The sequence below is a fragment of the Schistocerca cancellata genome, chromosome 3, assembly GCF_023864275.1.
Source record: "Schistocerca cancellata isolate TAMUIC-IGC-003103 chromosome 3, iqSchCanc2.1, whole genome shotgun sequence".
Lineage (NCBI taxonomy): Eukaryota > Metazoa > Arthropoda > Insecta > Orthoptera > Acrididae > Schistocerca > Schistocerca cancellata.
The window spans coordinates 836,931,090-836,959,076 of NC_064628.1; the positions used below are offsets into that span (position 1 = coordinate 836,931,090).

At 39.3% G+C, this 27,987-nt stretch overlaps 1 protein-coding gene across 4 annotated transcripts in view; it reads left to right on the forward strand.

Moving 5' to 3' along the window:
* The window catches only part of LOC126177106 (Bardet-Biedl syndrome 1 protein homolog), a 130,343-nt gene extending 103,102 nt beyond the window's left edge, over window positions 1-27,241 (forward strand). For all 4 annotated transcript variants that reach the window (XM_049924371.1, XM_049924369.1, XM_049924372.1 and 1 more), the window contains 4 exons: window positions 5,907-6,065; window positions 7,648-7,775; window positions 8,992-9,126; window positions 26,899-27,241. In XM_049924371.1, coding sequence (XP_049780328.1) covers window positions 5,907-6,065; window positions 7,648-7,775; window positions 8,992-9,126; window positions 26,899-27,075 — 599 coding nt within the window. In that variant the 3' untranslated portion in view covers window positions 27,076-27,241. The remainder of the gene's footprint in view (window positions 1-5,906; window positions 6,066-7,647; window positions 7,776-8,991; window positions 9,127-26,898) is intronic.
* Window positions 27,242-27,987: the final 746 nt, after the last annotated feature.

A 27,987-nucleotide genomic window follows, 5' to 3' on the forward strand; every position in this document is an offset into this window, starting at 1 on the left:
AGTAAATATAAATTCCGTATTGTTCATCTTCGAATGTAGCAAAATTTCAATGTACTGCGAAAATCAGACTGGCAAGACTGTTTGGGATGTTTGTCAATATGGCCAACACTACATTCTGAATTTTTTCCTACCTGTGAGAAGAGATGGTTGCTAATAGGAACTTTTATGTATTGTGAATCACATGCAGTATTCTCTTCACCATAAGAATAATACGAATATAAACATTTTGCCATGTATTGTTTCGTGTTTGCTGCTATCTCATTTAAATCCTGTGTGCCCAATAAACTATGAAACTAGAGTGAGACAACAGCAAACGCGGAAGAATATACGTATCGTGTCATGTTTATATTCGTATTATTCTTATGCCTAGTAGTGATACAGTCAGAAATGAAGCACGGCAACTGACTAGATTTATAAATCTAAGATGACTAATTTCTGTGCAGAATTTGATGTACTAAAGAAGCGGCCACAAAGATTTTCAAACGGAGAAAAATTTTCGCCAACTCTCGTTCAGAAAATGTTCTATCATACGCAGTCTATTATTTGGTTCTTGTTGATCATTATCAAAGAAAGCAGCAGTGTAAGTAACAACAAATAAGTCTTTTGCCATTGTTTTGCTAATGAGACAATTCCTCTCTTTTTATTGTAAGCGGTGGTAGCGTGTAAAAAAGCAAGCCATGCCGCTAGCGGTGACAGGTCATAAACACGCACTATCAGAATGCGACGAACAATGCATGACAGTACAGTAATGCATTTTCAGCTTAGAGTGACGTAAACACCTATAACAAAGAAAACGGCACTTATCAGATCGAAGCAAAATAAGCAATCGATTCAAACCACACGAAGCACGTGAAAAAGGAAGGGTACTCGTATAAATACGGACGGAGCGCGTGAAGCATAGCAATGGCTACCTGATAAAGCTTAACTGCTAAGCTTACAACTCGAACCAAACTACTGTAGCTGTATCGTCATTCATTTGACCTAAATTGTGTCTCATATGACAATGGACCAACTTTGTTTCGATTTGGAGGTGCGGCCTAACACTTTTCTCTCCCCTTGAATTTCGAGTCTCAAATTTCAGGTGCGGCTTAGATTTGGGAAATTTTTTTCCCTTTATTTCGAGTCTCATTTTTCAGGTGTGGCTTAGATTCAAGTGCGGCTTAGATTCGAGTAAATACGGTAGGCTGCCAATGTTTTGGGCCCATGATCCAATCATGGGATTCGGCCAAGAGGAGGTGGTTTCCCTGAGCAATAACATCACCTGTGACCTTGCCACATTTGGACACATCATGAGTTGTCTAGACCAAGACAATGCAGCTGAAGTGTATGACACAATCACCACCCTGCTGATGCAATCTTCATAAAAGTGACTAAAGGGGGAGTAAAACCAGTGAATTTCATCAACACAGGAACAAGGGGTGCATCAGTTGCTGCACCAAGAGGAATGCCACAACAGGAGGCCATCTCAGTATGTTCACCATAAGTGGAGCCTCAGATGATCAGACATGGTTCCAGACTCACTGTTGCATGCTATCTGGGTGCCCAGCCTCCCCACACAATCGCAAGTGGTCATTGCTGCACAGACAGAAATGCAGCTGGGTGCCATTACAGACTTGGCTGGTTGGGTGCATGACATGATGGCAGTGGTGCTCACTATGACTTCTGCAGCAACCTATGGTACCATCACCCTACCAGCAGTTTTCACTTTATGGCAACAACTGTCTCCACAGATGCTGACCTGCACCACCCAGTTCAGAACTTGGCTACACAGGTGGCAGCACTAAGTTCGCTGGTAAACCAGTTGGCACACTCACAGCCAGAGGGCAGCAGGCACTGCAGCAGTAGCAGTTCCAGCTACCACCAAACTGGATCATGCAACCGGCAATGCAGTATCAGCCATTGTAGTGGTATTCCTCCAGCATCAGATGAGCTGGCAGGTGGCCTTTGCTGGTAACATGCCAATTTCGGCAATGGAGTAACAAAGTGTTGACCTCCCTCATCGCACCCAAATCCCAGCTGCAACCACACCAAGACAGTTGGCTGCAGTGCAATATCCAGGTGTGTCTTCATAGTGGAACAGCCCGGCAGTGTGAAGTACCTTGTTGACACGGGTTTCAATCTTTCTGTTTTCCCCTCCGCCTATGCTAAGAAACTGCTGGAAGGCCACTGTTTCTTATGATGGCAAATAATTTAACCATAAAAAAGGCACACATCATTGAAATTCAGACCTCAGACTGTGCCACACATTTGTGTGGGTATTTACTTTGGTTAAAGTCAGCATGCCAATCCTGGGTGCGTATTTCCTTGGCCACTACAAGCTGCTAGCCAGTGTTGCAAATGCCCAGCTGATTGATTCACTAACAAACTAGATAGTTTCACAGAAGTGACAGGCTGCTTCCTTCAACATAAAACCAATGAAGTGGGACCAATTGCAGAACCAAATCTGCAGGATTTTACACACATCTTGGCAGGCTCAGTTATATTTAGCAAAATTGACGGTGCAAAGGCGTTCACACAGATTCCTGTGGCACCTGAAGACATTCAGAAAATGGCTATTATCTTGTCCTTTACACTTTTAGAGAGCATGTATACAGCATTTGGTCTTCGAAATGCTGCCGAGACCTGGCGGTGTTTCCTGGACAGTGTCTTACGAGCCTTGCTATGTTGTTTCTTGTACCAAAACTCCAACCACCACCAACTAATAACCATCTATCCATGCTTAAGAGAGGTTGGAATCATTATTAACCTACTGAACTGTATATTTGTGGTCACAGAAATTGAGTCTACTGCATTTAATCAACCATAGTATTATGTCTGACATAAATGCTACATGGAATCTAAACTCAAAAAACATTTACTGAGACAATTATGTTGAATGTGCACAGGTCTGTGCCTTTACTTAAATATTAACAACAACACGAAAGAATAGTTCTTAAATTGTCTTCCAGAACTAATCAGTTAACACCACAGAGATTAAATACATTTTCCGAAAATTTACTGTTGCAAGAAGAGCTATTTTTTAATATTGCAGTAAACAACACAGCCTTACAAAATGTTAATAACTGGAAAACAAATAATCAAGTCCCTTGCTGAAGAATATAACTGGTAGAACAAAAGTTAAATTTCTGACAAACCACTGTGGACCACACTCATTGTGAACACTAAGTCTGTGCCAAGCATGAGTAATGAAAAAGTTATCCTAGCTACAATCACTGAAACAATGATAAAGTGCAGGCTTACCAATCCAGTAGATTCTGATCCATGGGGCACAATGTCTTGGTTGAAGAACAGTGGTGGACAGGAGATTCAATGCTGACAGTGGCGGGGGCTTTGGTGAAGTTCATTGGTTCTGTTTTGACGATGTCACTGCCTACCACTCTCTTGGTGCAAACTTAACTCTTTGATGTGGAGAGTACCACATCTCCACATCTATGTGATTGAATGTAGTTTTGATGGGTGCATGCTGATGCCTTTTGCATGCGACATTTGAAGTTTTGGAGTGGCCACCACCATCACTTGCTGATGGTCTACTCACTGACTGTTAGGCACATCCACAGTTCGAGAGGAGCTGCAGACATTTGAATTGTGCATCTGGCAGACATTCAGATGCCATCATTCTGCAGTAGGTGTGACACAACACATAAGCAGGTCACAATGCGACTGGAATGCATATGATGTTGAGTTTCTCGCAGTTTTTGAGGCAGTGAAATCTTTACCTGTCTGTAGAAGCCTGTCCCTTTGTGATTTTCACCATTCACAGCTGCACCTGCACTGTCCAACTTGCCAGCACTGCGCCCGTGCCAGGAATGGCTGGCCGTAGACTGTCTGACATGTGACTTGCAGTTGTGTGGTTGTCAGCACCATGGTGTAGGCATTAAAGATACCACAGTTTTTCTCTCTATCAATAATGTGCTGTTCAAATTTGACATCATTCTGAGCAGTGGTTCTCTTTCCACACCACAACAGCTCAATTTTGTCTTCCTAGGTGCACCTTTCATATGGTTAAGCTATAGGACATTGTGTAGAATAAAATACCTTGTTTGGTATCTTCATTGAAAAGTATCCTCCAGTGAAGCCAGGGTTTTGTACTCAGAACTCACTGACATCTGCGGAGTGATTAACAAAGGAAGTGCAGTTAGCTTTCATATATCTGGTGATGTGCACACACTGTTTAGCTTCCTACATTGGCCAAAAAGAATAACTGACAGCCTTAATGGAGTAATGGACATAATGATAGTATTTTTAATGCACAACTATTGTATCATAGAACATTACCCACAAAATAGATGTGATCTTGATGTTTGCTTCACCAGAAGGGTGAATTGCATTCATACTCTCAGAACCAGTACGTAAGAACTTTGAAGGTGGGATGGGAGCTTAGAGTTTAATATTAACTGATATTGAATTATTAGAGAAGGGGCACTAGCTTAATTTTGTTAGGAAGCATGACAGAAATTTTCCATAATTTTTGTTGGATGAATCATTTTGGATTTTGTCTCAGAAGGTTGAGAGAGACCACAGGAAGCTAAATCGGGATGGCAGTATTAGGATTTGAGCAATGCTTCATCTTGCATATGTATCCAGTGTTTTTTACAGATGGTAGCTTGCTATACTGCACATATCTGGTATTACCCATGCACTTGGTCACAACTTACAGTGACCTCTTCTGTTATTTTCCCCCTCCTTTTCATATTCTTATTATCACTCTCTAATTTTTTGCATTACTTTTTTGACCATCAGTTGTCTATGTTTAACAATTTTACATTCACTACTCTATCAGGACTCTTAGAATGTATCTTCTTTTATTTGGTTCAAGAGATTTTGCTTCATGGCACTCCAACCTCTGTGTCATCCATGGGCTCTGCTGACAGCCATGCCAATGGCTGATCTAGATCCATCCAGATCACCTAAACTTAATCTGTGTTACTTTTGGCTATGGGATTGTTTGGATGATGTTGTGTTGAGTGCTCCAATTACAAATATAGCTGAACTGAAGGCACATTTTGAACATGACCCCTGAGACATTCCGATCTATTGTGGAACATGCAGTTTCTTGATCAACTTGTGGTGGACAAAGCATCGAACATGTCTTGCAACAGTCTCATGTCAATCATAAATTCATGTAGTTTTGCATTTTACACTATTTCCAGCCACAGGACAGTTAAAAACCAATTTTTTCCATCCAATGTGGTACAACCTTGCTATGATGGATGCACTTACTTAACTAACAGTGCCACAACATTGACTGCTGAACTTCTGCAGTCTTGCACATTGAACAGTACGGATGGTGCAATATTCAGTTCAAATCATAGCCATTGTATTGTGATTCATCTAGTATTTGTAGCCGATCCCATTTACATTAAGATGCTTACAGCACCATCTGTTGGTAAAATTTTCATTAAGAATGTTTTTTACGGCTATCCTTCTGCACCAATAATATGCTATTCAAATCTGACATCATTCTGGGCAGCAGTTCTCTTTCTATGGTGTTTTGGAATTGGAACTTTAATTATGGACACCCTGTATGTGTTATATGTCCAGGGAATCTTTCATTATTATTATTATTTATTAACTCTCCAGGTAAGATAATAATGCTCCTTCTAAAAGTTTCTACTCAGTGTTCAGTTTTTATTTCTCCTTTGGTACACTACCTGTTTTCTGTTAAATCATTGCTGAAGATACTGCTGCCTAATCACCAGGTATACAGTTTGTCTGATTGGGACATACCTTGATAATTTCAATTTTGATATGAAGTTAACACTAATATAAATAATTAATTACAATCACAAGGAACTAAAGTCACTTTCACAAAATGTAATCTATGGGCTGAAACATTATTATTGGAAAAGCTGTGTACGTAACCATAGCAGACTGTGCGCCTAATCATAACATTTCTGTCACTTCAGCTGGTTGTCTAATGGTGAAAATTCTGAAAAGAACAGCAAACTTTGTGACACAGACAACCACTGATGGGTTTGTGCCAGGACAACAAGTTAAAGTTCCTATACCAAAGAAGACAAGGCTTTTTGTTGAACAAACAATGCGTGAGCGTCAGTGTTACAAAGGTATGTGTATCCTTCACATGTGTGGCTTACAGGTTAGTTTCTTAAGCAACTAATCATTAAATTGACTTCAGTTCATGCGTGGAAGCTAATAAGAGCCACTGGTAGGAATTTATTATTTTCTTGTTTGTTAATATGAATTACTGGTTGCCACTGTTACAGATTTGTTATTTTATTCTGTGAATTCATAGAAACTATACATTTCCTGTCCTCTGCTCCAGACAGTGATGCAGGTTGCCAAAACATTTTGGATGATATATCCATAAACTTCCGCTATGCAGAAAGTTTGTTATTATCAGATTGATTATTTATTACAGTAAACTGTCCGCTACATGGAAAATTTATTATAATAAATGTGACTGGCTACAGCAATTTGTATTGCCTCCAGCATAAATTTTGTGTAAGCACCATGAAGAGAAGAGAAACTAAGTCGCAAACAAAAGCATATAGTCAGTCATTTTCCCTCACTTCATTTTCAAATGGAACAGGAAAGGAAATGACTGTAATGTTGCAAAGTACTCTTAACCAAGCCTTTGTGGTGGCTTGTAGAGTGTCTGCGTAGATGGGGATGTAGAAAACAGGAATTTATTAACATCTAATGTAAATTTGTGTGTTAGGAAGTCTTTTTTGAAGATATTTGTCTGAAGTGTAGCCTTGTACAGAAACAAAACTTGGATGATAAACAATTCAAACAATAAGAGAATGAAAGCTTGTGAAATGTCGTGCTACAGAAGTATGCTGAAGATTCAATAGATAGATCAAATAACTAATGAGAAAGTACTGAACTGAACTGGGGAGAAAAAGAAATTTGTGGTACAAATTGACTAAAAGGAGGGATCAGTTGGTGGATACATCCTGAGGCATCAAACTAACTAGTTTGGTTATGGAGGGAAGTATGGCATGGAAAAAACTATTGAGAAAGATGTTGGCATGAATATAGCAAGCAGGTTGAAACTGATGCAGGTTGCAGGCAGTTACTTGGCAATGAAGAGGCTTGCACAGTAGCAGCCAATCTGGAGAGCTGCACAAAATCAGTCTTTGGACCGAAAACCAAAATAACAACATGAGGGATTAGTAACTGGTTTTGATGGCTTACATCTTTGGACACATGTACACACAGCATTTTCAAGGAAATAATTTGTTTGTCTGTTATAGGATGCCATATTGATATAGAACAAATTGTATGCATTTAAAGCTTAATTTGCATATTTAATATCTGTTATTCCAGTATATGTACTAGGAAAACAAACTTAAACCAATCAAAGAAAATGGTCACCAAAATTCATTTTATCCAAGACATGTAGAACAATGCCATTTAATTGTGTTCAACTGAGCCATGAATGAATTTGCTTGATTTTTATTTGATGGATTATTTCAAAATAATTGTGCACAAACCTACAAGATATCTGAAGATTTTCATATTACAGTGTGTACTACACCTAGTATGACATGCATCACCTGGAATTATGTCATTTAATGGATCTATCTGTCTGTTATTTTTTCCACTCTTCTCCTTTTTCAAACTTCTTTTTAAGACATAGGAATACAAGACTATGATATATGCTATTATTATTTAACATTTCAGAGATACATCAGGCTTTTCAACATGATTTATTTCGATTGCACCTCACTGCAGCCAGGGCATGTGTGCAAGCCTTGCAGAGTTGTTCTCTTCCTGTTTCAAGCAAAGAACCACTTAAGTTAACAGCTCAGGTATGTATTGTTCCACAGAAATACTTCTGATTTATGTAGAAAATAATGATAAGAGTAATAAATTTTCAGTCAAAATTAAGATGTATTTTGAAGACTTTAATATCATCAATCAATTTCTTCTTTGGATTTTGAAAGTTTAAATCTTGTTTTAAATAAAAATTTTATCTGCTGTGTTACATATCACATTCTGAAATAGTGAAAAAGTCAGAACCTTAGTAATCAACCTATCAGTTTCAAAATTAAATCTAAAGATTACAAAAACTGTTCATTTATATGAAACTACTCAGTTGGTACAAGAATCTGAGGTATCCATATTACCACTTTACTTACAAAAAATTACACGCGTCTACTTTTGAACATTGTAATAGCCCTTTTACACACCATAGTATTCAAGAACATATATTGATATCAAATGCATTGCAATACATAAAGTAAGTAAAATGTATGGACCAAGCAAAGTGATACAGTGGTTACAGTACAAAATAACCATTTGGAAGGAGCAGATCTGAAACCTCAGTGGACATCCTGATTCAAGTTTAAATTTTCTGCTGTTGCCCAAAATCACTAAAATTGAGAATCAGGGCAGTTTCATGACAGATTGGGGCCAGTTCTTCTCTCTTCTTTACACCATTTCTAGTTACATAGATGCTGAGAACTTAAATAAGGAAACATATTCTGTTGAAAATGAGGACATGATAGATTGAGCACAGGCTCAGATAGTATATGGAAGGGAGGAAAATTGGCCATGCACTCTTCAGGAAAGTGCCTGGATGGTACTTTTGACAAATTTAGCAAAATCTAGTAATGCCCAGATGTGGATGGCTGTAGAAAAATTTAAACTCCACTCTTCCAGAATGTGAATTAATTACCATAACCCCCATATCATCATTATGATTATTTCAACTGTAATACTTCAGTGAGATTATATGGATTTGAGCCCAAATTCTATGTAGAAATAGAAAATGTAAAAATTTGAGCAGATTTTGTCTCAAGCAACTTTTAATAATTTTACAAAACAGTTAAATATCAAAAAGAAACTGATGACATAATAAATCCCAAAAGTGGAACAGGGCATTGTATAACTGCAGGAACTTTTGTCTTCTGCAACGCTTCATGGTGAATTGAGCTGTTTGTCTGTTTTGTTTTACATTTTTACTTCATGTTACGTTTATTATTGTGTCCATTTTAATAAGACAAAATTTATTTCTGCTTTTAGGTATTAGGATTGGGCCCTAAATTCAGATTAGCCATTACTCTTCAAAATATGTCTAAAGATGTGCCACTAAAGGGATTATTCATTGTTGTACACTGTGATGACAAAATGTACATTGTGGAGAGACCTTTCATTGAGGTATGTTGCACCTAATATCGAACTTCTTCATAAACCAAAATTCTGTGCTATTAAATTTCATACATGAAATGGAAGTTTATTCAACCAATAAACAACCTTTAAAATGCTGTTGAAAAGTGCTGACTAAGTGTTTTGAGGTGAGGAAGCTGGGATCTGCAGTGATTTATTACTGAACAGCTATATTCTCTACAGACTGAGTAGAGTTTCCTATAAAATCTTCTTTTACTGTTTCTTGGAAGATGAATTGCTGCTGTTGTTCAACTACAGTGAGGTCAGCAGCACAATATAAATAAGTTATACATATCCGTTATTGAACTGCACCAAACTGATGGCACTAAAACTAGTATGACAACAATGGCAGTGTAATAAAAGTTATAAAATGGAGTATTATTGTAAATAAATGTCAAGAAATAAAGATAGCCAAAAGAAAATGTCTAAGATTTAACCTCAGCACAGAGGCTAAAAGTAGGGCTGAGTACAAAATCTCCAATTGTCAGCCTGATCTTCTCAAGGTGAATAGCATTGATAATTTTCAGATGCAGCAGATGAACCATTTGTTGGGTGTCTGTAATCTAGCATAAATTGCACATGGGGCTTGAAGAACTGCTGCTGATGGTCAGTCTGGGCCCACCTTATATTTACAGAAATGCTTGTGCATGAAGGATTGAAAGAAGTTGGTGATTCATTCTCAGAAGTAGCACTGATGGAGTTGTCCAAATATGACGCGAGTAGAAACAGTATCATATCCTGTTACTGTGCCAAAGTAGATTGCCTACCAAGTGCTGTCTGCATTGGAAAGCCTTCTGTGTCACCATTTCCTATTGGTCTAGGTTATATGTGCTTTACCCACACTGGAAGTGACATAAGAACTTATTGGTTTCAAGAACCCATGTTAGGCATGGATTTTTTATGGAGTTCTAACATCTTTATCACACAGCTTGTAAGAGAAATGCATATATAGCTACTTGAAGATGAGCAATCTTTCCCTGGTTTAAGGACAAGGAGTGAAACTGCTTCCTCCCCCCCCCCCCCCTTTTCCCCAGCAATCAGGATAGTACCCTATCAGCCAGATCTTTAAGTAAACTGGGAAGGATTTCAGTTGTCTTTGTACAGAGACGTCATAACATGAAGCGTTGTACCTGATTATTAGTAGGCCCATATCTACAGTCACTGACAGAGTAGATCCCAGTTCCAGTTGGATCCAATGTCTCTGTTGCCCTCTCTGTGGCAAAAGTCAGATCTTACCCACCTGCAACTGTAATAATCTATTGTAGCCACAGCAGGGTCTCCGAGAGCTGTTAGAAGACTGCCTTGGCCATTCACAGCCGATATTGATGCCCTTCTTTGGATATTGGAAATCCTTCTAATGACTTCAATACTTCATTGGAACTGGTGGTACACTTAATTGAATTTGGGAACTTTTGCCAAAATCTTATTTTGCTGTTTCTTTATTGTATGTCTATCTTTGAACCTCATCACCAAAGTGGTTATGATGTGTTTAGTCGTTTGACACTTTGAACCACTGGTTAGCTGCATGTCCGCACGTGTTGCACTCAATTAGGAAACACACTGTCTTCATAGTTGGTCAAATAACTGTACAGACATCTGTAAAAATAAGTATGCTACACATAATAATGCCTGCATAGACAGTATTATAGAGAATTTACATAGGAAAGACCTTACAGTCAGGCTTGTTGGAGAAGGTCTGGCATATCATGAGCCTTTGCTCCTCACACTGTGTAAGAGGCAACCAATTAAAATCAAAGAACCTGAAGTGGTATTGATAAGAGGGCAAAAGGAAGAGTACATAAGAGTGTTTGTCAAGAGACTAGGTAGTGGAAAGTGAGACTTTGTGTGTTACTGTCAGTTGGGGAAAAGGGAAGCTGAAATAGTCTTTGATAACTTTATAAAGAAATGTAGAGATATATGGTATTCTTATTCACCAGTAACAAAAATTAGATCTCCAAGTGCACTGAAAAATAAAAGGTTGAACTGATTTTCTGAAGAGCATGTAGAAATCAGAGGAAACATGCTCATAAGCATGCCTGTACGCAAAGGACAGAACAGAAACAGAACATTTATAGGTCCTACCTTAAATGCAAAAAATTCTACAAAGGTAAGCTCATTCTGGCAGAAAAAACTAGCAGTGGAAAACTATATAGTAAGGGCTCCCAATAAATACAAGATGACATGGGAAATAATAAAACAAGTGGACACACCAAAATGCACACAAGCAGCTCTGCTCAATCCAGAGGAATTAAAGCACTACTTTTTAAATTCAGTTCAAGAAATAGAAAACAATATTAGAACAACAAGTTTCTCAGCAATGGATGTGATTAGAACCCCACTACCATGTGACCAGATATTTCAATGAAGTACTGTCATATCCGATGATATTATAAAAGCTGTTTCCAAATTTTCAGATTCTAGAAGTATGTTGCTGAACTGCATCATTAAAAATATGGTACATTCAGTGTTTACACAATTAGCTTTTATTTTGGATAAATATTTAGACTTTGGAGTATTTCTGGAATCAGTCAAGGTGTCAAAAAGTTATCCCAACTTTTAAAGAAGGGGACAAATGACTTCCCCAAAGCTACCAAGCAGTCTCAATTGTGCCAATATTTTCAAAGGTATTTGAGGCACTGCTACGCACACAAATAAGCAGCTACAATGAAAAAAGTGTAACTGTCAGTATGGTTTTTTCAAGGGGAGAAATACAACAGTGGCTGTTTTGGAAATTATAGATCAAACTTTAATAGCTCTTAAAGACAATAACATGGTATCACTGCTATTATGTGATCCAAGCAAAGCATTTGATTGCATTCCTGTTGGCATACTACTAAGAAAGTCGGAGTTGCATGGGAGCACATTAGCTGTGATGTATTCTTATTTAAGCAACAGAAAACAATTTGTCTCAGACAGAAAAGTTAATTCCTCCCTAATGGAAATCAGCTCTACTGTTCCACAAGGATCTATTCTCAGACCCCTCTTCTTCATTAAAGCAATCAATGATTGGTGTAATAACATAGCTCACTCCATCATATGTTATGCTAATGTTACAACACTACTTACTGCACATCAGAGAATGTCAGACCTGAACAAAAAACAAAAGAAAATCTTGATATGGCATTGGACTGGTTTGCAGTTAATAAACTCTTGTGTAGTTGCAATAAAACCCAACAACTTCTAATGGAAATGTCAAATGAAGTGGAAAATAAGTCAGTAAAACTTTTAGGTGTTTATATTGTCCCCAAACTCTGCTGGGAAAAACCTATCGATGATGTATGTGAAAAAAATACCTCTGGTGTCATACCTCATTTTGAAACAGTGATTTAGTGAGCTTGGATTAGCTTAGGGTGGCATACTTTGGACTATTCCAGTCACATATGTCATGAGGTCTGATTATATGGGGACACTCCCCCCACATCAAGAAAATTTTAAAAATACAAAAAAAAGTCATACACAAAATGTGTAAAACAGGTCATGTAGAGCACTGTCAGCCTCTTTTTTTCCAGACTTAGAATACTCGCAATTATGATGTGACTTACCAAACGAAAGTGCTGGCAGGTCGATTGACACACAAACATACACACAAAATTCAAGCTTTCACAGCCAACGGTTGCTTCATCAGGAAAGAGGGAAGGAGAGGGAAAGACGAAAGGATGTGGGTTTTAAGGGAGAGGGTAAGGAGTCATTCCAATCCCGGGAGTGGAAAGACTTACCTTAGGGGGAAAAAAGGACAGGTATATACTCGCGCACACACACATATCCATCCACACATATACAGACACAAGCAGACATTGGAATGACTCCTTACCCTCTCCCTTAAAACCCACATCCTTTCGTCTTTCCCTCTCCTTCCCTATTTCCTGATGAAGCAACCGTTGGTATTCGTGGAAAGAAGGATTATCGGTATGCTTCTGCGTGAGCTCTAATCTCTCTGATTTTATCCTCATGGTCTCTTCACGAGATATACGTAGGAGGGAGCAATATACTGCTTGACTCTTCGGTGAAGGTATGTTCTCGAAACTTTAACAAAAACCCGTACCGAGCTACTGAGCATCTCTCCTGCAGAGTCTTCCACTGGAGTTTATCTATCATCTCCGTAAAGCTTTCGTGATTAATAAATGATCCTGTAATGAAGCGTGCTGCTCTCCGTTGGATCTTCTCTATCTCTTCTATCAACCCTATCTGGTACAGATCCCACACTGTTGAGCTATATTCAAGCAGTGGGTGAACAAGTGTGCTGTAACCTACAACCTTTGTTTTCGGATTGCATTTCCTTAGGATTCTTCCACTGAATCTCAGTCTTGCTTTACCGATGATCAACTGTATATGATCATTTCATTTTAAATCACTCCTAATGCCTACTCCCAGATAATTTATGGAATTAACTGCTTCCAGTTGCTGACCAGCTATTTTGTAGCTAAATGATAAGGGATCTTTCTTTCTACGTATTCGCAGCACATTACACTTGTCTACATTGAGATTCAATTGCCATTCCCTGCACCAAGCATCAATTTGCTGCAGATCCTCCTGCATTTCAGTACAATTTTCCATTGTTACAACCTCTCGATACACCACAGCATCATCTGCAAAAAGCCTCAGTGAACTTCCCATGTCATCCACAAGGTCATTTATGTATATTGTGAATAGCAACGGTCCTATGACACTCCCCTGCGGCACACCTGAAATCACTCTTACTTTGGAAGACTTCTCTCCATTGAGAATGACATGCTGCGTTCTGTTATCTAGGAGCTCTTCAATCCAATCATACAATTGGTCTGATAGTCCATATGCTCTTACTTTGTTCATTAAATGACTGTGGGGAACTGTATCAAACGCCTTGCGGAAGTCAAGAAACACAGCATCTACCTGTGAACCCGTGTCTATGGCCCTCTGAGTCTCGTGGACGAATAGGGTGGGCTGGGTTTCATGCGATCGTGTTTTTCGGAACCCATGCTGATTCCTACAGAGTAGATTTCTAGTCTCCAGAAAAGTCATTATACTCAAACATAATACATGTTACAAAATTCTACAGCTGATCGACGTTAGAGATATAGGTCTATAGTTCTGCACATCTGTTCGACAACCCTTCTTGAAAACGGGGATAACCTGTGCCCTTTTCCAATCCTACGCTCTTGTAGAGACCTACGGTACACTGCTGCAAGAAGGGGGGCAAGTATCCCATTAGGTCCAGCGGCCTTTCCTCTTTTGAGCGATTTTAATTGTTTCTCTATCCCTCTGTCGTCTATTTCAATATCTACCATTTTGTCATCTGTACGACAATCTAGAGAAGGAACTACAGTGCGGTCATCCTCTGTGAAACAGCTTTGGAAAAAGACATTTAGTATTTTGGCCTTTAGTCTGTCATCCTCTGTTTCAGTACCATTTTGGTCACAGAGTATCTGGACCCCCCCTCCCCATGAACCATGGACCTTGCCGTTGGTGGGGAGGCTTGCGTGCCTCAACGATACAGATAGCCATACTGTAGGTGCAACCACTATGGAGGGGTATCTGTTGAGAGGCCAGACAAACGTGTGGTTCCTGAAGAGGGGCAGCAGCCTTTTCAGTAGTTGCAGGGGCAACTGTCTGGATGATTGACTTATCTGGCCTTGTAACACTAACCAAAATGGCCTTGCTGTTGTGGTACTGTGAACGGCTGAAAGCAAGGGGAAACTACAGCCGTAATTTTTCCCGAGGGCGTGCAGCTTTATTGTATGGTTAAATGATGATGGCGTCCGCTTGGGTAAAATATTCCAGAGGTAAAATAGTCCCCCATTCAGACCTCCGGGTGGGGACTACTCAGGAGAACGTCGTCATCAGGAGAAAGAAAACTGGCATTCTATGGATCGGAGCGTGGAATGTCAGATCCCTTAATCGGGCAGGTAGGTTAGAAAATTTAAAAAGGGAAATGGATAGGTTGAAGTTAGATATAGTGGGAATTAGTGAAGTTCAGTGGCAGGAGGAACAAGACTTCTGGTCATGTGAATACAGGATTATAAATACAAAATCAAATAGTGGTAATGCAGGAGTAGGTTTAATAATGAATAAAAAAATAGGAGTGCGGGTAAGCTACGACAAACAGCATAGTGAATGTATTATAGTGGCCAGGATAGACACGAAGCCCATGCCTACTGCAGTAGTACAAGATTATATGCCAACTAGCTCTGCAGATGACGAAGAAATTGAAGAAATGTATGATGAGATAAAAGAAATTATTCAGGTAGTGAAGGGAGACAAAAATTTAATAGTCATGGGTGACTGGAATTCGACAGTAGGAAAAGGAAGAGAAGGAAACAGAGTAGGCGAATATGGATTGGGGCTAAGAAATGAAAGATGAAGCCGTCTGGTAGAATTTTGCACAGAGCATAACTTAATCATAGCTAACACTTGGTTCAAGAATCATAAAAGAAGGTTGTATACATGGAAGAATCCTGGAGGTACTAAAAGGTATCAGATAGATTATATAATGGTAAGACAGAGATTTAGGAACCAGGTTTTAAATTGTAGGACATTTCCAGGGGCAGATGTGGACTCTGACCTCAATCTATTGGTTATGAACTGTAGATTAAAACTGAAGAAATTGCAAAAAGGTGGGAATTTAAGGAGATGGGACCTGTATAAACTGAAAGAACCAGAGGTTGTGCAGAGTTTCAGGGAGAGCATAAGGGAACAATTGACAGGAATGGGGGAAAGAAATACAGTAGAAGACGAATGGGTAGCTCTGAGGGATGAAGTAGTGATGGCAGCAGAGGATCAAGTAGGTAAAAAGATGAGGGCTAGTAGAAGTCCTTGGGTTACGGAAGAAATATTGAATTTAATTGATGAAAGGAGAAAATATAAAAATGCAGTAAATGAAGCAGACAAAAAGGAATACAAACGTCTCAAAAATGAGATCGACAGGAAGTGCAAAATGGCTAAGCAGGCATGGCTAGAGGACAAATGTAAGGTTGTAGAGGCTTATCTCACTAGGGGTAAAATAGATACAGCCTACAGGAAAATTAAAGAGACCTTTTGAGAAAAGAGAGCCACTTGTATGAATATCAAGAGCTCAGATGGAAACCCAGTTCTAAGCAAAGAAGGGAAAGCAGAAAGGTGGAAGGAGTATATAGAGGGTCTATACAAGGGGCGATGTACTTGAGGACAATATTATGGAAATGGAAGAGGATGTAGATGAAGATGAAATGGGAGATATGATACTGCGTGTAGAGTTTGACAGAGCACTGAAAGACCTAAGTCAAAACAAGGTCCCGGGACCAGACAGCATTCCATTAGACCTACTGACAGCCTTGGGAGAGCCAGTCCTGACAAAACTCTACCATCTGGTGAGCAAGATGTACAAGACAGGCGAAATACCCTCAGACTTCAAGAAGAATATAATAATTCCAATCCCAAAGAAAGCAGGTGTTGACGGATGTGAAAATTACTGAACTATCAGTTTAATAAGTAACAGCTGCAAAATACTAACGCGAATTATTTACAGACGAATGGAAAAACTGGTAGAAGCCGCCCTCAGGGAATTTCAGTTTGGATTCTGTAGAAATGTTGGAACACGTGAGGCAATACTGACCTTACGATTTATCTTAGAAGGAAGATTAAGGAAAGGCAAACCTACGTTTCTAGCATTTGTAGACTTAGAGAGAGCTTTTGACAATGTTGACTGGAATACTCTCTTTCAAATTCTAAAGGTGGCAGGGGTAAAATACAGGGAGCGAAAGGGTATTTACAATTTGTACAGAAACCAGATGGCAGTTATAAGAGTCGAGGGACATGAAAGGGAAGCAGTGGTTGGAAAGGGAGTGAGACAGGGTTGTAGCATCTCCCCAATGTTATTCAATCTGTATATTGAGCAAGCAGTAAAGGAAACAAAAGAAAAATTTGGAGTAGGTATTAAAATCCAGGGAGAAGAAATAAAAACTTTAAGGTTCGCCGATGACATTGTAATTCTGTCAGAGACAGCAAAGGACTTGGAAGAGCAGTTGAACGGAATGGACAGTGTCTTGAAAGGAGGATATAAGACGAACATCAACAAAAGCAAAACGAGGATAATGGAATGTAGTCGAAACAAGTCGGGTGATGCTGAGGGAATTAGATTAGGAAATGAGATACTTAAAGTAGTAAAGGAGTTTTGCTATTTGGGGAGCAAAATAACTGATGATGGTCGAAGTAGAAAGGATATAAAATGTAGACTGGCAGTGGCAAGGAAACCGTTTCTGAAGAAGAGAAATTTGTTAACATCGAGTATAGATTTAAGTGTCAGGAAGTCGTTTCTGAAAGTATTTGTCTGGAGTGTAGCTATGTATGGAAGTGAAACATGGACAATAAATAGTGTTGTGGCGTAGCAAGACAGCCACGCCACTCTGAAGTAGCCGAAAGGCACGTGTACACACACGCCCGCTGGCGTGAGTTCTGGAACAGGATACTTGGTGAATGCTATAGAGAAAAATATGCAGTTCCTCGGATACTTAACTTTATTGCATCCTTGTGGTACATCGCTCTTGACTATACAAATTAGACTCTCTCCAGATAGGGTGAATGGCGCCTTGCTAGGTCGTAGTCATGGACTTAGCTGAAGGCTATTCTAACGGTCTCTCGGCAAATGAGAGAAAGGCTTTGTTAGTGTAGTCGCTAGCAAAGTCGTTGTACAACTGGGCCAAGTGCTAGTCCGCCTTTCTAGACTTGCCATGTGGTGGCGCTAGGTCTGCAAGTACTGACAGTGGCGACACGCGGGTCTGACATGTACTAATGGACCGCGGCCGATTTAAAGCTGTGTCTGGCGGTGACACCACAAATAGTTTGGACAAGAAGAGAATAGAAGCTTTCGAAATGTGGTGCTACAGAAGAATGTTGAAGATTAGGTGGGTAGATCACGTAACTAATGAGGAGGTATTGAATAGGATTGGGGAGAAGAGAAGTTTGTGGCACAACTTGACTAGAAGAAGGGATCGGTTGGTAGGACATGTCCTGAGGCATCAAGGGATCACAAATTTATTATTGGAGGGCAGTGTGGAGGGTAAAAATCGTAGAGGGAGACCAAGAGATGCAGAAGGATGTAGGTTGCTTTGGGTACTGGGAGATGAAGGAGCTTGCACAGGATAGATTAGCATGGAGAGCTGCATCAAACCAGTCTCAGGACTGAAGACCACAACAACAACACCAACACAGTATCTGGACATTTTGTTTTGATCCACCTACCACTTTGACATAAGACCAAAATTTCTTAGGATTTTCTTCCAAGTCAGTACATATAACTTTACTTTCGAATTCATTGAATGCCTCTTGCATAGCCCTCCTCACACTACATTTCGCTTTGTGTAATTTTTGTTTGTCTGCAAGGCTTTGGCTATGTTTATGTTTGCTGTGAAGTTCCCTTTGCTTCCGTAGCAGTTTTGTAACTCAGTTGTTGTACCATGGTGGGTCTTTTCCATCTCTTACGATCTTGCTTGGCACATAGTCAACTAACGCATATTGTATGATGGTTTTGAACTTTGTCCAATGATCCTCAACACTATCTGTACTTGAGACAAAATTTTTGTGTTGAGCCGTCAGCTACTCTGTAATCTGCTTTTTGTCACTTTTGCTAAACAGAAAAATCTTCCTACTTTTTTTAATATTTCTATTTATGGCTGAAATCTTCGATGCAGTAACCGCTTTATGATCGCTGATTCCCTGTTCTGCGTTAACTGTTTCAAATAGTTCGGGTCTGTTTGTCACCAGAAGGTCTAATATGTTATTGCCACGAGTCGGTTCTCTGTTTAAATGCTCAAGGTAGTTTTCAGATAAAGCACTTTAAAAAATTTCACTGGATTCTTTGTCCCTGCCACCCATTATGAACATTTGAGTCTCCCAGTCTATATCTGGCAAATTAAAATTTCCACCCAGAACTATAACATGGTGGGGAAATCTACTCGAAATATTTTCCAAATTATCCTTCAGGTGCTCAGCCACAATAGCTACTGAGCCAGGGGGCCTATAGAGACATCCAATTACCATGTCTGAGCCCGCTTTAACCATGACCTTCACCCAAATTATTTCACATTCGGATCTCCGTCAATTTCCTTTGATACTATTGCACTTCTTATCGCTATAAACAAGCCTCCCCCCTTCACTGTCCAGCCTGTATCTGCAGTATACATTCCAATCTGAGTTTAGGATTTCATTACTGTTTACGTCTGGTTTCAGCCAACTTTCTGTTCCTAGTACTATATAGGCATTGTGACCGTTTATTAATGAGAGCAGTTCTGGGACCTTTCTATAGACGCTCCTGCAGTTTACTATTAGCACATTAATATTGTTATTCCCTGTTGCATTTTGCCTACTCCTACCTTGCCGCGTCTCAGGAGGCATCTTGTCGGGTCTAGGGAGGGAGTTCTCTAACCTAAAAAACCCGCATGTGCACTCCACACGTACTCCGCTACCCTTATAGCCGCTTCTGGCATGTAGTGCACACCTGACCTATTCAGGGGGACCATACAGTTCTCCACCCGATAGCGGAGGTCGAGAAATTTGCACCCCAGGTCTCCGCAGAATCGTCTGAGCCTCTGGTTTAAGCCTTCTACTCGGCTCCAAACCAGAGGACCGCGATCGGTTCTGGGAACGATACTACAAGTAGTTAGCTCAGATTCCACCCCGCGAGCGAGGCTTTCCGCCTTCACCAGTTCCGCCAATCGCCTGTACGAACTGAGGATGACCTCTGAACCCAGACGGCAGGAGTCATTGGTGCCGACATGAGCAACAATTTGCAGTCGGGTCCACCCAGTGCTCTCTATCGCCGCCAGCAGGGCCTCCTCCACGTCTCAGATGAGACCCCCCGGCAAGCAGACAGAGTGAACACTGGCCTTCTTCCCCGACCTTCCCGCTATTTCCCTAAGGGGCTCCATCACCCGCCTAACGTTGGAGCTCCCAATAACTAATAAACCCCTCCCCCCGTGTGCCTGCTCGGACCTTGCTGAAGGAGCAGCCACATGTCCACTCACAGGCAGAGCGGGCGATGCCACACGGCCAGCCTCCACATTGACCCTCCGCCTCGTGCGCCGCGAACGCCGCTGAACCCGCCACTCCCCTTGGGGAGAGGGTGGCCCATCCTCACCCGGTACCTGCGAAGATGTCTCGACAGCAGGGACAGTGGGTGAAGCATGAAACACCTGGGGTGTACCATGTGACGCACCAGACTCCCCACTGCCGCTACACTCCGAGGCAGCAGCTTGAAGATGGCTGACCGCGGCCATCAACATGTTCAGCTGTTCGCAAACAGTGGCCAGCTCCTCCTGCGTCCATACACAGCAGCCACACATCCTATCCATCCTAAGAAATCAATTTACTATAGAGAGTTAATCAACTTTTAACTAGGCTGCGAATTCACTAAAGGTGGCTGATTGTTGACTAAACTGTGGTTGCTAGAGACTTCTTGTAGAAAACAATGAAATAGCACTACCTGTCTCTGGACTGTATTGAAAACAAACACTAGCACTACTGGCACTGTGGTTCACTAAAGAGACTCTCTCTGACTGTATTCAAAACAAACATGAAATTTATGCAATACTATTACTAGCACTCGACAATTAAAGCTTCCTAAAAGCAAAAACACACGGAAGAAGAAGTGACAAGTAAGAAAAATACAGTTAATACTTAAATTAACTTAGCTCGCTGCACAGCGGACGTGGAGCAGATGGCAGTTACGATGACACTGACACTACTGGCACTATGGCTGACTAAAGGGACTCTCTCTGACTGTATTCAAAACAAACACGAAATCTATGGAACACTATTACTTGCACTCAACAATTAAAGTTTCCTAAAAGCAAAAACACACGGAAGAAGAAGTGACAAGTAAGAAAAATACAGTTAATACTTAAATTAACTTAGCTCGCTGCACAGCAGACGTGAAGCAGACTTCAGTTACAATGACACTGACACTACTGGCACCATGGCTGACTAAAGGGACTCTCTCTGACTGTATTCAAAACAAACACGAAATCTATGGAACACTATTACTTGCACTCAACAATTAAAGCTTCCTAAAAGCAAAAACACACGGAAGAAGAAGTGCAAGTAAGAAAAATACAGTTAATAGTTAAATTAACTTAGCTCGCTGCACAGCGGACGTGGAGCAGATGGCAGTTACGATGACACTGACACTACTGGCACTATGGCTGACTAAAGGGACTCTCTCTGACTGTATTCAAAACAAACACGAAATCTATGGATCACTATTACTAGCACTCGACAATTAAAGTTTCCTAAAAGCAAAAACACACGGAAGAAGAAGTGACAAGTAAGAAAAATACAGTTAATACTTAAATTAACTTAGCTAGCCGCACAGCAGACGTGAAGTAGACGGCAGTTAGGATGACACTGCAGTCGGGCCATTCATCTCACCTGTTTGATCTTCTTGTTTGATACCAACACTTTCGTTTGTTAAGTTACATCATCTTTGTTTATATATATAAAGATGCTGTAACTTACCAAATGAATGCACTGGTATGTTGATAGGATGTTGTCTCCTCTCAACATACAAGCGCTTTCATTTAGTAAGTTACAGCATCTTTATTTTTAGATATATTTTTTCCACGTGGAATGTTTCCCTCTCTCTCTCTCTCTCTCTCTCTCTCTCTCTCTCTCTATATATATATATATATATATATATATATATATATATAGATGACGTGACTCACCAAACGAAGGCGCATACACAGTCTGTGTATGTGCGGTTGGATATGGGTGTGCGTACGAGTGTATACCTGTCCTTTTTTCCCTCTAAGGTAAGTCTTTCCACTCCCGGGATTGGAATGACTCCTTACCCTCTCCCTTAAAACCCACATCCTTTTGTCTTTCCCTCTCCTTCCCTCTTTCCTGATGCAGCAACCGTTGGTTGCGAACACTTGAATTTTGTGTGTATGTTTGTGTTTGTTTGTGTGTCTGTCGACCTGCCAGCGCTTTTGTTTGGTGAGTCACGTCATCTTTGTTTTTGGATGTATTTTTCCCACGTGGAATGTTTCGCTCTATTTTATATATATATATATATATATATATATATATATATATATATATATATATATTTAAAAAGAAAGATGATGAGACTTACCAAACAAAAGCGCTGGCAGGTCGATAGACACACAGACAAACACAAACATACACACAAAATCTAGCTTTCGCAACCAATGGTTGCCTCGTCAGGAAAGAGGGAAGGAGAGGGAAAGACAAAAGGATTTGGGTTTTAAGGGAGAGGGTAAGGAGTCATTCCAATCCCGGGAGCGGAAAGACTTACCTTAGGGGGAAAAAAGGAGGGAAAAAAGGACAGGTATACACTCGCACACACACACATATCCATCCTCATATACACAGACACAAGCAGACATTTGTAAAGTCTTACAAATGTCTGCTTGTGTCTGTGTATATGAGGATGGATATGTGTGTGTGTGCGAGTGTATACCTGTCCTTTTTTCCCTCCTTTTTTCCCCCTAAGGTAAGTCTTTCCGCTCCCGGGATTGGAATGACTCCTTACCCTCTCCCTTAAAACCCAAATCCTTTTGTCTTTCCCTCTCCTTCCCTCTTTCCTGACGAGGCAACCATTGGTTGCGAAAGCTAGATTTTGTGTGTATGTTTGTGTTTGTCTGTGTGTCTATCGACCTGCCAGCGCTTTTGTTTGGTAAGTCTCATCATCTTTCTTTTTAAATATATTTTTCCCACGTGGAACGTTTCCCTCTATTATATATATATATATATATATATATATATAAAAAAGCGCTGGTATGTTGATAGGATGTTGTCTCCTATCAACATACCAGCGCTTTTGTTTAGTAAGTTACAGCATCTTTATTTTTAGATATATTTTTCCCACGTGGAATAATATATATATGAATAAAATAGAAAGAAACATTCCACATGGGAAAAATATATTAAAAACAAAGATTCTGGTAGATAGGCAAAATAAAAAAAAAATGAATAGGGCATGGTAAGGCCCTGGTACTTCTCTTTCGATGCTGATCAAGTGATAAACTCTGTCCTTAGAATGTCGCTCGGCATATAACGTTAAAGGGATGCAATTTGCTGAAGTCCATGTACTGCTCTTTTATAATCTTTGTTTTTAATATATTTTTCAGCGCTTTCCCGTTTGGTAAGTCACAGAATATATATCTCTCTCTCTCTCTCTCTGTGTGTGTGTGTGTGTGTGTGTGTGTGTGTGTGTGTGTGTGTGTGTGCACTCTATATTAAACATAATATTTCAGAATTTGCCACTGTGGGGGAACTCATGAACACTACACCAGAGCTTAGCCTAATTCCTAATTCAGATATATCAATGCACACGCTGGCAAAAACTGAATATTCTCACAAAGTGAAACCTACCAAAATTTTCTACAAATTACTAATCTATGTTCAGTCTACGGATCTAAAAGTTTTTAAAATCAAGTGGTACAGTTATCATATCACCCATTTTACCACATTAAAGAATTCTTTGAGATGGCTGAGGTGGTTATTAGCATTTAACAAATTTTCCTAGAGCTTATTACATCATTATGTGATGTGTTTATGTTTTGTATAGTTGTGTTTTTATATTTTGTATGATTATGTATCCAATTATTAATGCGCAGCATTTATACCATACTATATTGTACTATAAATTATCAATACCAGGTTTTAGAAATTTTCCTGTTGTGCATTTATTATTGCTGTGCTTAATATGTATACTATAGTTAATTGACATTAGTTTATTATTGTGTACCTGCCTATATTACTACATCCTGTATTATGGTAAAGTGTTGAAGCCTATTTCACTGGAAAATTATCGATGGTGAATAAAAATTCTTGATTATGGTCTGAAGTCTTCAAAAAGATGCCTCACCAGTTTGATGAATCACATTTGAAATGTAATCCATCAATTCCTGGAAACTTTCCCAATATTAAAATAAAAAAAAAAACCAGTTGATTCTACAGCATCCATTTAGTCTTGCCAAGAAACCACTTTTGTGGCTTCTTTTTGGATACTGCTAAAGCTCTTTGCTTTTATGGTGAATGGGAAGTGATCACTTGAGTGCATATCATTGACCACAAATGACTGACTTCTCTCTACAAGGATAGGAGAGTATGTGAAAAATTTCAAGACAGAGGATGATTGTAGCAGTATAAAATGATTTTTTGTCCCATTTTCAGAAAACATGACAAATCACTTTGTCTCCACAAAATAGATTTTGTAGGGGATACTATATGTTCAGGTGCTAGAGCATCCTAGTGTGTAAAGCTTCATTCGAGGCCTGTACTACTGCAGCAACTGCATGTAATTTAGTGTTAAGTGGGAAAGAAGTGGACTTGTTGTTGGCATGCGTGCCCATTCCACCTTTGGCTCCCTTCCCACTGAAGTCATCAGTTCTGTGGAAGCTTTAACACTTTAGTACTTGAGTGCAACTCTTTTTAAAACAGGTATTTTGCAGCAACAAGCACTGGGATCATCCCTTTGTGGCATGTTCTGATGAGTCTGGAGTATTTATTTTCACTATATTATTTTTCATTACATTCTTATCTTTAGTTGTTGATAAGTAATTATGGTACAAGATAAGCTGTTTCCCTTTTACTTAGCCATCTGTAGGGATGGTGCATCAAGTTGCTCAGTATTTAATACTGAGGCAGGAGGTGATTGTTTGGAGGTGGCAGATATTGAGGATGTTTATCCTTTGTTGGTACGCATACAATTGCAGATGTTTGCATCTACATCAGTTCCTGTATTTATGAGGACATGGTAACACTAACTTTTCTCACCGTTGAAGTTACTGAGAAAGTCAGTGGTCGCATTGTCTTAAAAGACTTTTGTGGACTGGTGTTTGGAATCAATTTGGAAACTATTACTTCTCGTATCTTACAGTCTTCTGAACAAAGGAGGTTTCTCTACTCCATGCAGGACATTAATCATTGTAATAGACACAGTTGTCTGGGAATGAGGAGAACATTCTGGCATCATGCACATTCTGCACAAACTTGTTGCATGTTGCTTGACCCTAACATGCCAGCTTGTTATGACCAAAATGCTCATATTTGAAACATTCTAATTGATTTTTAGTATAAGAGTGTATTGTAAGATGCATGACGCAAACTGTGATGCATTTTGGAAGGGCTGGTTTGTTGAATATCATCCAAAACATCAAAGTTCTCTGTTCTGCTTTTGCTTTAGTTCTTCATTATGCACATCTGTTATATCTCTGCTTGTGCCAGCACCTTAACTACGGTTAAGTCATATCATGTCTGAAAACTCCTCAAGATATGTTGCTTCCAAAAGTTCAGTGACCTGACAAGAAGATGTGGTTTCTATTGTTTACCACTCTCTTGATGTTTTTAAGTGTCCCAGCAGTTCTGTACTTAAATTATTATGTTAAAAACTTGATTGGACAATCATTATTTGTTATGACTCTAGGTATTCTGTTGTAATCTTTTCTTGTATGGTTCTTTATTCTCATTTATTAATTTATGCTGTGTATTAGAGTTTTGATGGCGCGTGCAATGAAAAGTGTAAAGGAACAACAAATAAATTTTTGTTTGATTGTGACTTTATCATAATTTCTTAAGTTATGTACAGAATGATCATTGCTCTGTACTGCAAATTCATGCAGTTCCACTTATAGCAATTTGTATGTAGAATGAACAAAGGGATGCCTCTGAACTTCCTTCACTGTTCACAACTAAAACTATATTGGTAGAGACTTATAATCTACTATAATACCTCATAATTATCAGCCATTTGAGATCCGCTACGCCTCCTTTAGACTTTTCTACATGTTGTGGTCTCCATCAACATAGATCCATAATTCTCTCACATTTTTTGTAATGTCATCTTCCCACCTTCCATTAGGTTGTCACTTTGGTATTTTCTAGCCTCTTGAAATCAAGCAGTGAACTTCCTTGATCAATATATAATTCATTTGTCCAGCTACATTTGCTGCCCAATTCCATTTTGTTTTCATTATATTCATTATCATATCTTCCACTCCAGTGATTCCCTGATCACTTTGCTTGTTTTCTTATTTCTCCTGGTAATGTCCAACGTTCATATCTCCTTACACACTGCACAAATCACCATTATAGAATGTTTTGCACATTAAAAGTCCATATCTGCCTTTCATTATTAAGAACTGGTAAACTTTCATTTTCAGACATGCTGGAAACTTAGTGTGTAATCTTTCTGTCCGACTCTGCTATTAGCTCTGCTTCATTACAATTATTCAATATGATATTACAGGATTTCCTGACAGTACTTGCCCCATATTCTGTAAGTTCTTTTGTTGGACATGGTCTAAAGAAGTCCCACAAGCTGGTAGGGAAATGAAGGTGGATCCAGACAGAGACCTGCATTATCTGCACAAGCCTAATACAACTATTTTGTAGCAAGTGCTGCAGAAGTTGCCTGCTGATGACTGTTTCAATTCAACAGCCAACCAACCCACCAAAGCACAGCACTACTTGAGCAGATACAGGAAGCAATGAGCAGTACTTCTGATTATGTTTTTGATTTCAGCATGATGCACACCAATGCAATTTTATGGACTATGAAAAAAGAAATTTATTTTGTAACTGTAGCAGTGGATGTTATGGGTTTTTGTATCAGTTGGCCTTGTTATTTAGGGAAGAATTATTTTCTAGTCTTATGCTTCAGTTATCTATTGTAGCTTTAAATATGCAAAAAATAAGTTTGCAATGTCATAAGCATGTGAAGCAAATTTTTTTAATTACTTGAACGATAAACACTGTAGAGCAGTTCTAATCATAGTGTATTTGTTTCAGGTGCCTATGCTCGTTCCAAGTCTGACATATAAGTTTGATACAATAGTGGAGTGTGTGTCAGATCTGAGCATTTCTGATGAAGTACGTGTTTTTGTTGTCAAACAACAACAAACAGAACCTCTCCTGTCGGTGGTTATTGAGATGCCAGTATGTGATATGTTGGCAATGACTTCATAAGGCTAGGCCATTTACTATGCTCTCAAATAAAACAGAGAACAAATGTGCTTGCTCATTTCACTTATGTAATGTACTGTTAGTTCACACATAAATGGTGATTCAGTAATTTGTAATTAACAGAATATGGTTTGTATATTTACCTGCCATTCCACTTTGGACTGCCTGTTCTTTTACTACAGTGCCCTTAACAAGCAATGGAACAGTTTTGAAAAAAAATCTGCACATAATCACTTTATTGTTGCTATTAATGGTGCCTGAACCTTAAAATTGTATCTATAAAATTGCAAAGGGACAGAATGTCTGGCCATAATTACTTTCAGGATGCAATAGACACATTTAAAAGTAGAAGAAAAAATCCTAGCTTTCAGAATTGTTAGTTCCATCCTCATGGAAGAAAGAGGGATATGTGTGGCAAGGAAGGGCAGGTCACCGAGAACACAAGTTGAGAACAATCCACCTGTTCTAAGGACAAGATGACAAAGATGAAAGGGAAGGTGTAGTAGTAGGAAGTCAAAGATAGTACAAGGATGAGCACTCTACCAGTTTCAATCTAGGGATTGTAGAACAACAGAGTGAGAACTAAAGATGGACTGAAAGAAAGAGAAATGAAAAATAGAAAGTGTAGTGTAACTAAAAGCTAATATGGAGGCAGAAAAGGAAATATGAAATACCAATAAGCAAATTTTGTGAATGAATATTTCTCATGTGTCACAGAGAAATTACAGCAAAAATTCACAAAATCAAATGCTGTTCCACTAAAAAATTATCTGGAAAATACAAGGATGTTGTTGCCCATCACAGAGCATTAAGTCAGGAAAACAATACAAAAATTAAAAACTAGGAAGTCAGCAGGCATAGATGAAGTGTCAGTGTGTGTTCTCCAAGAACTCCTAGGCAATACACAAGCCTCAT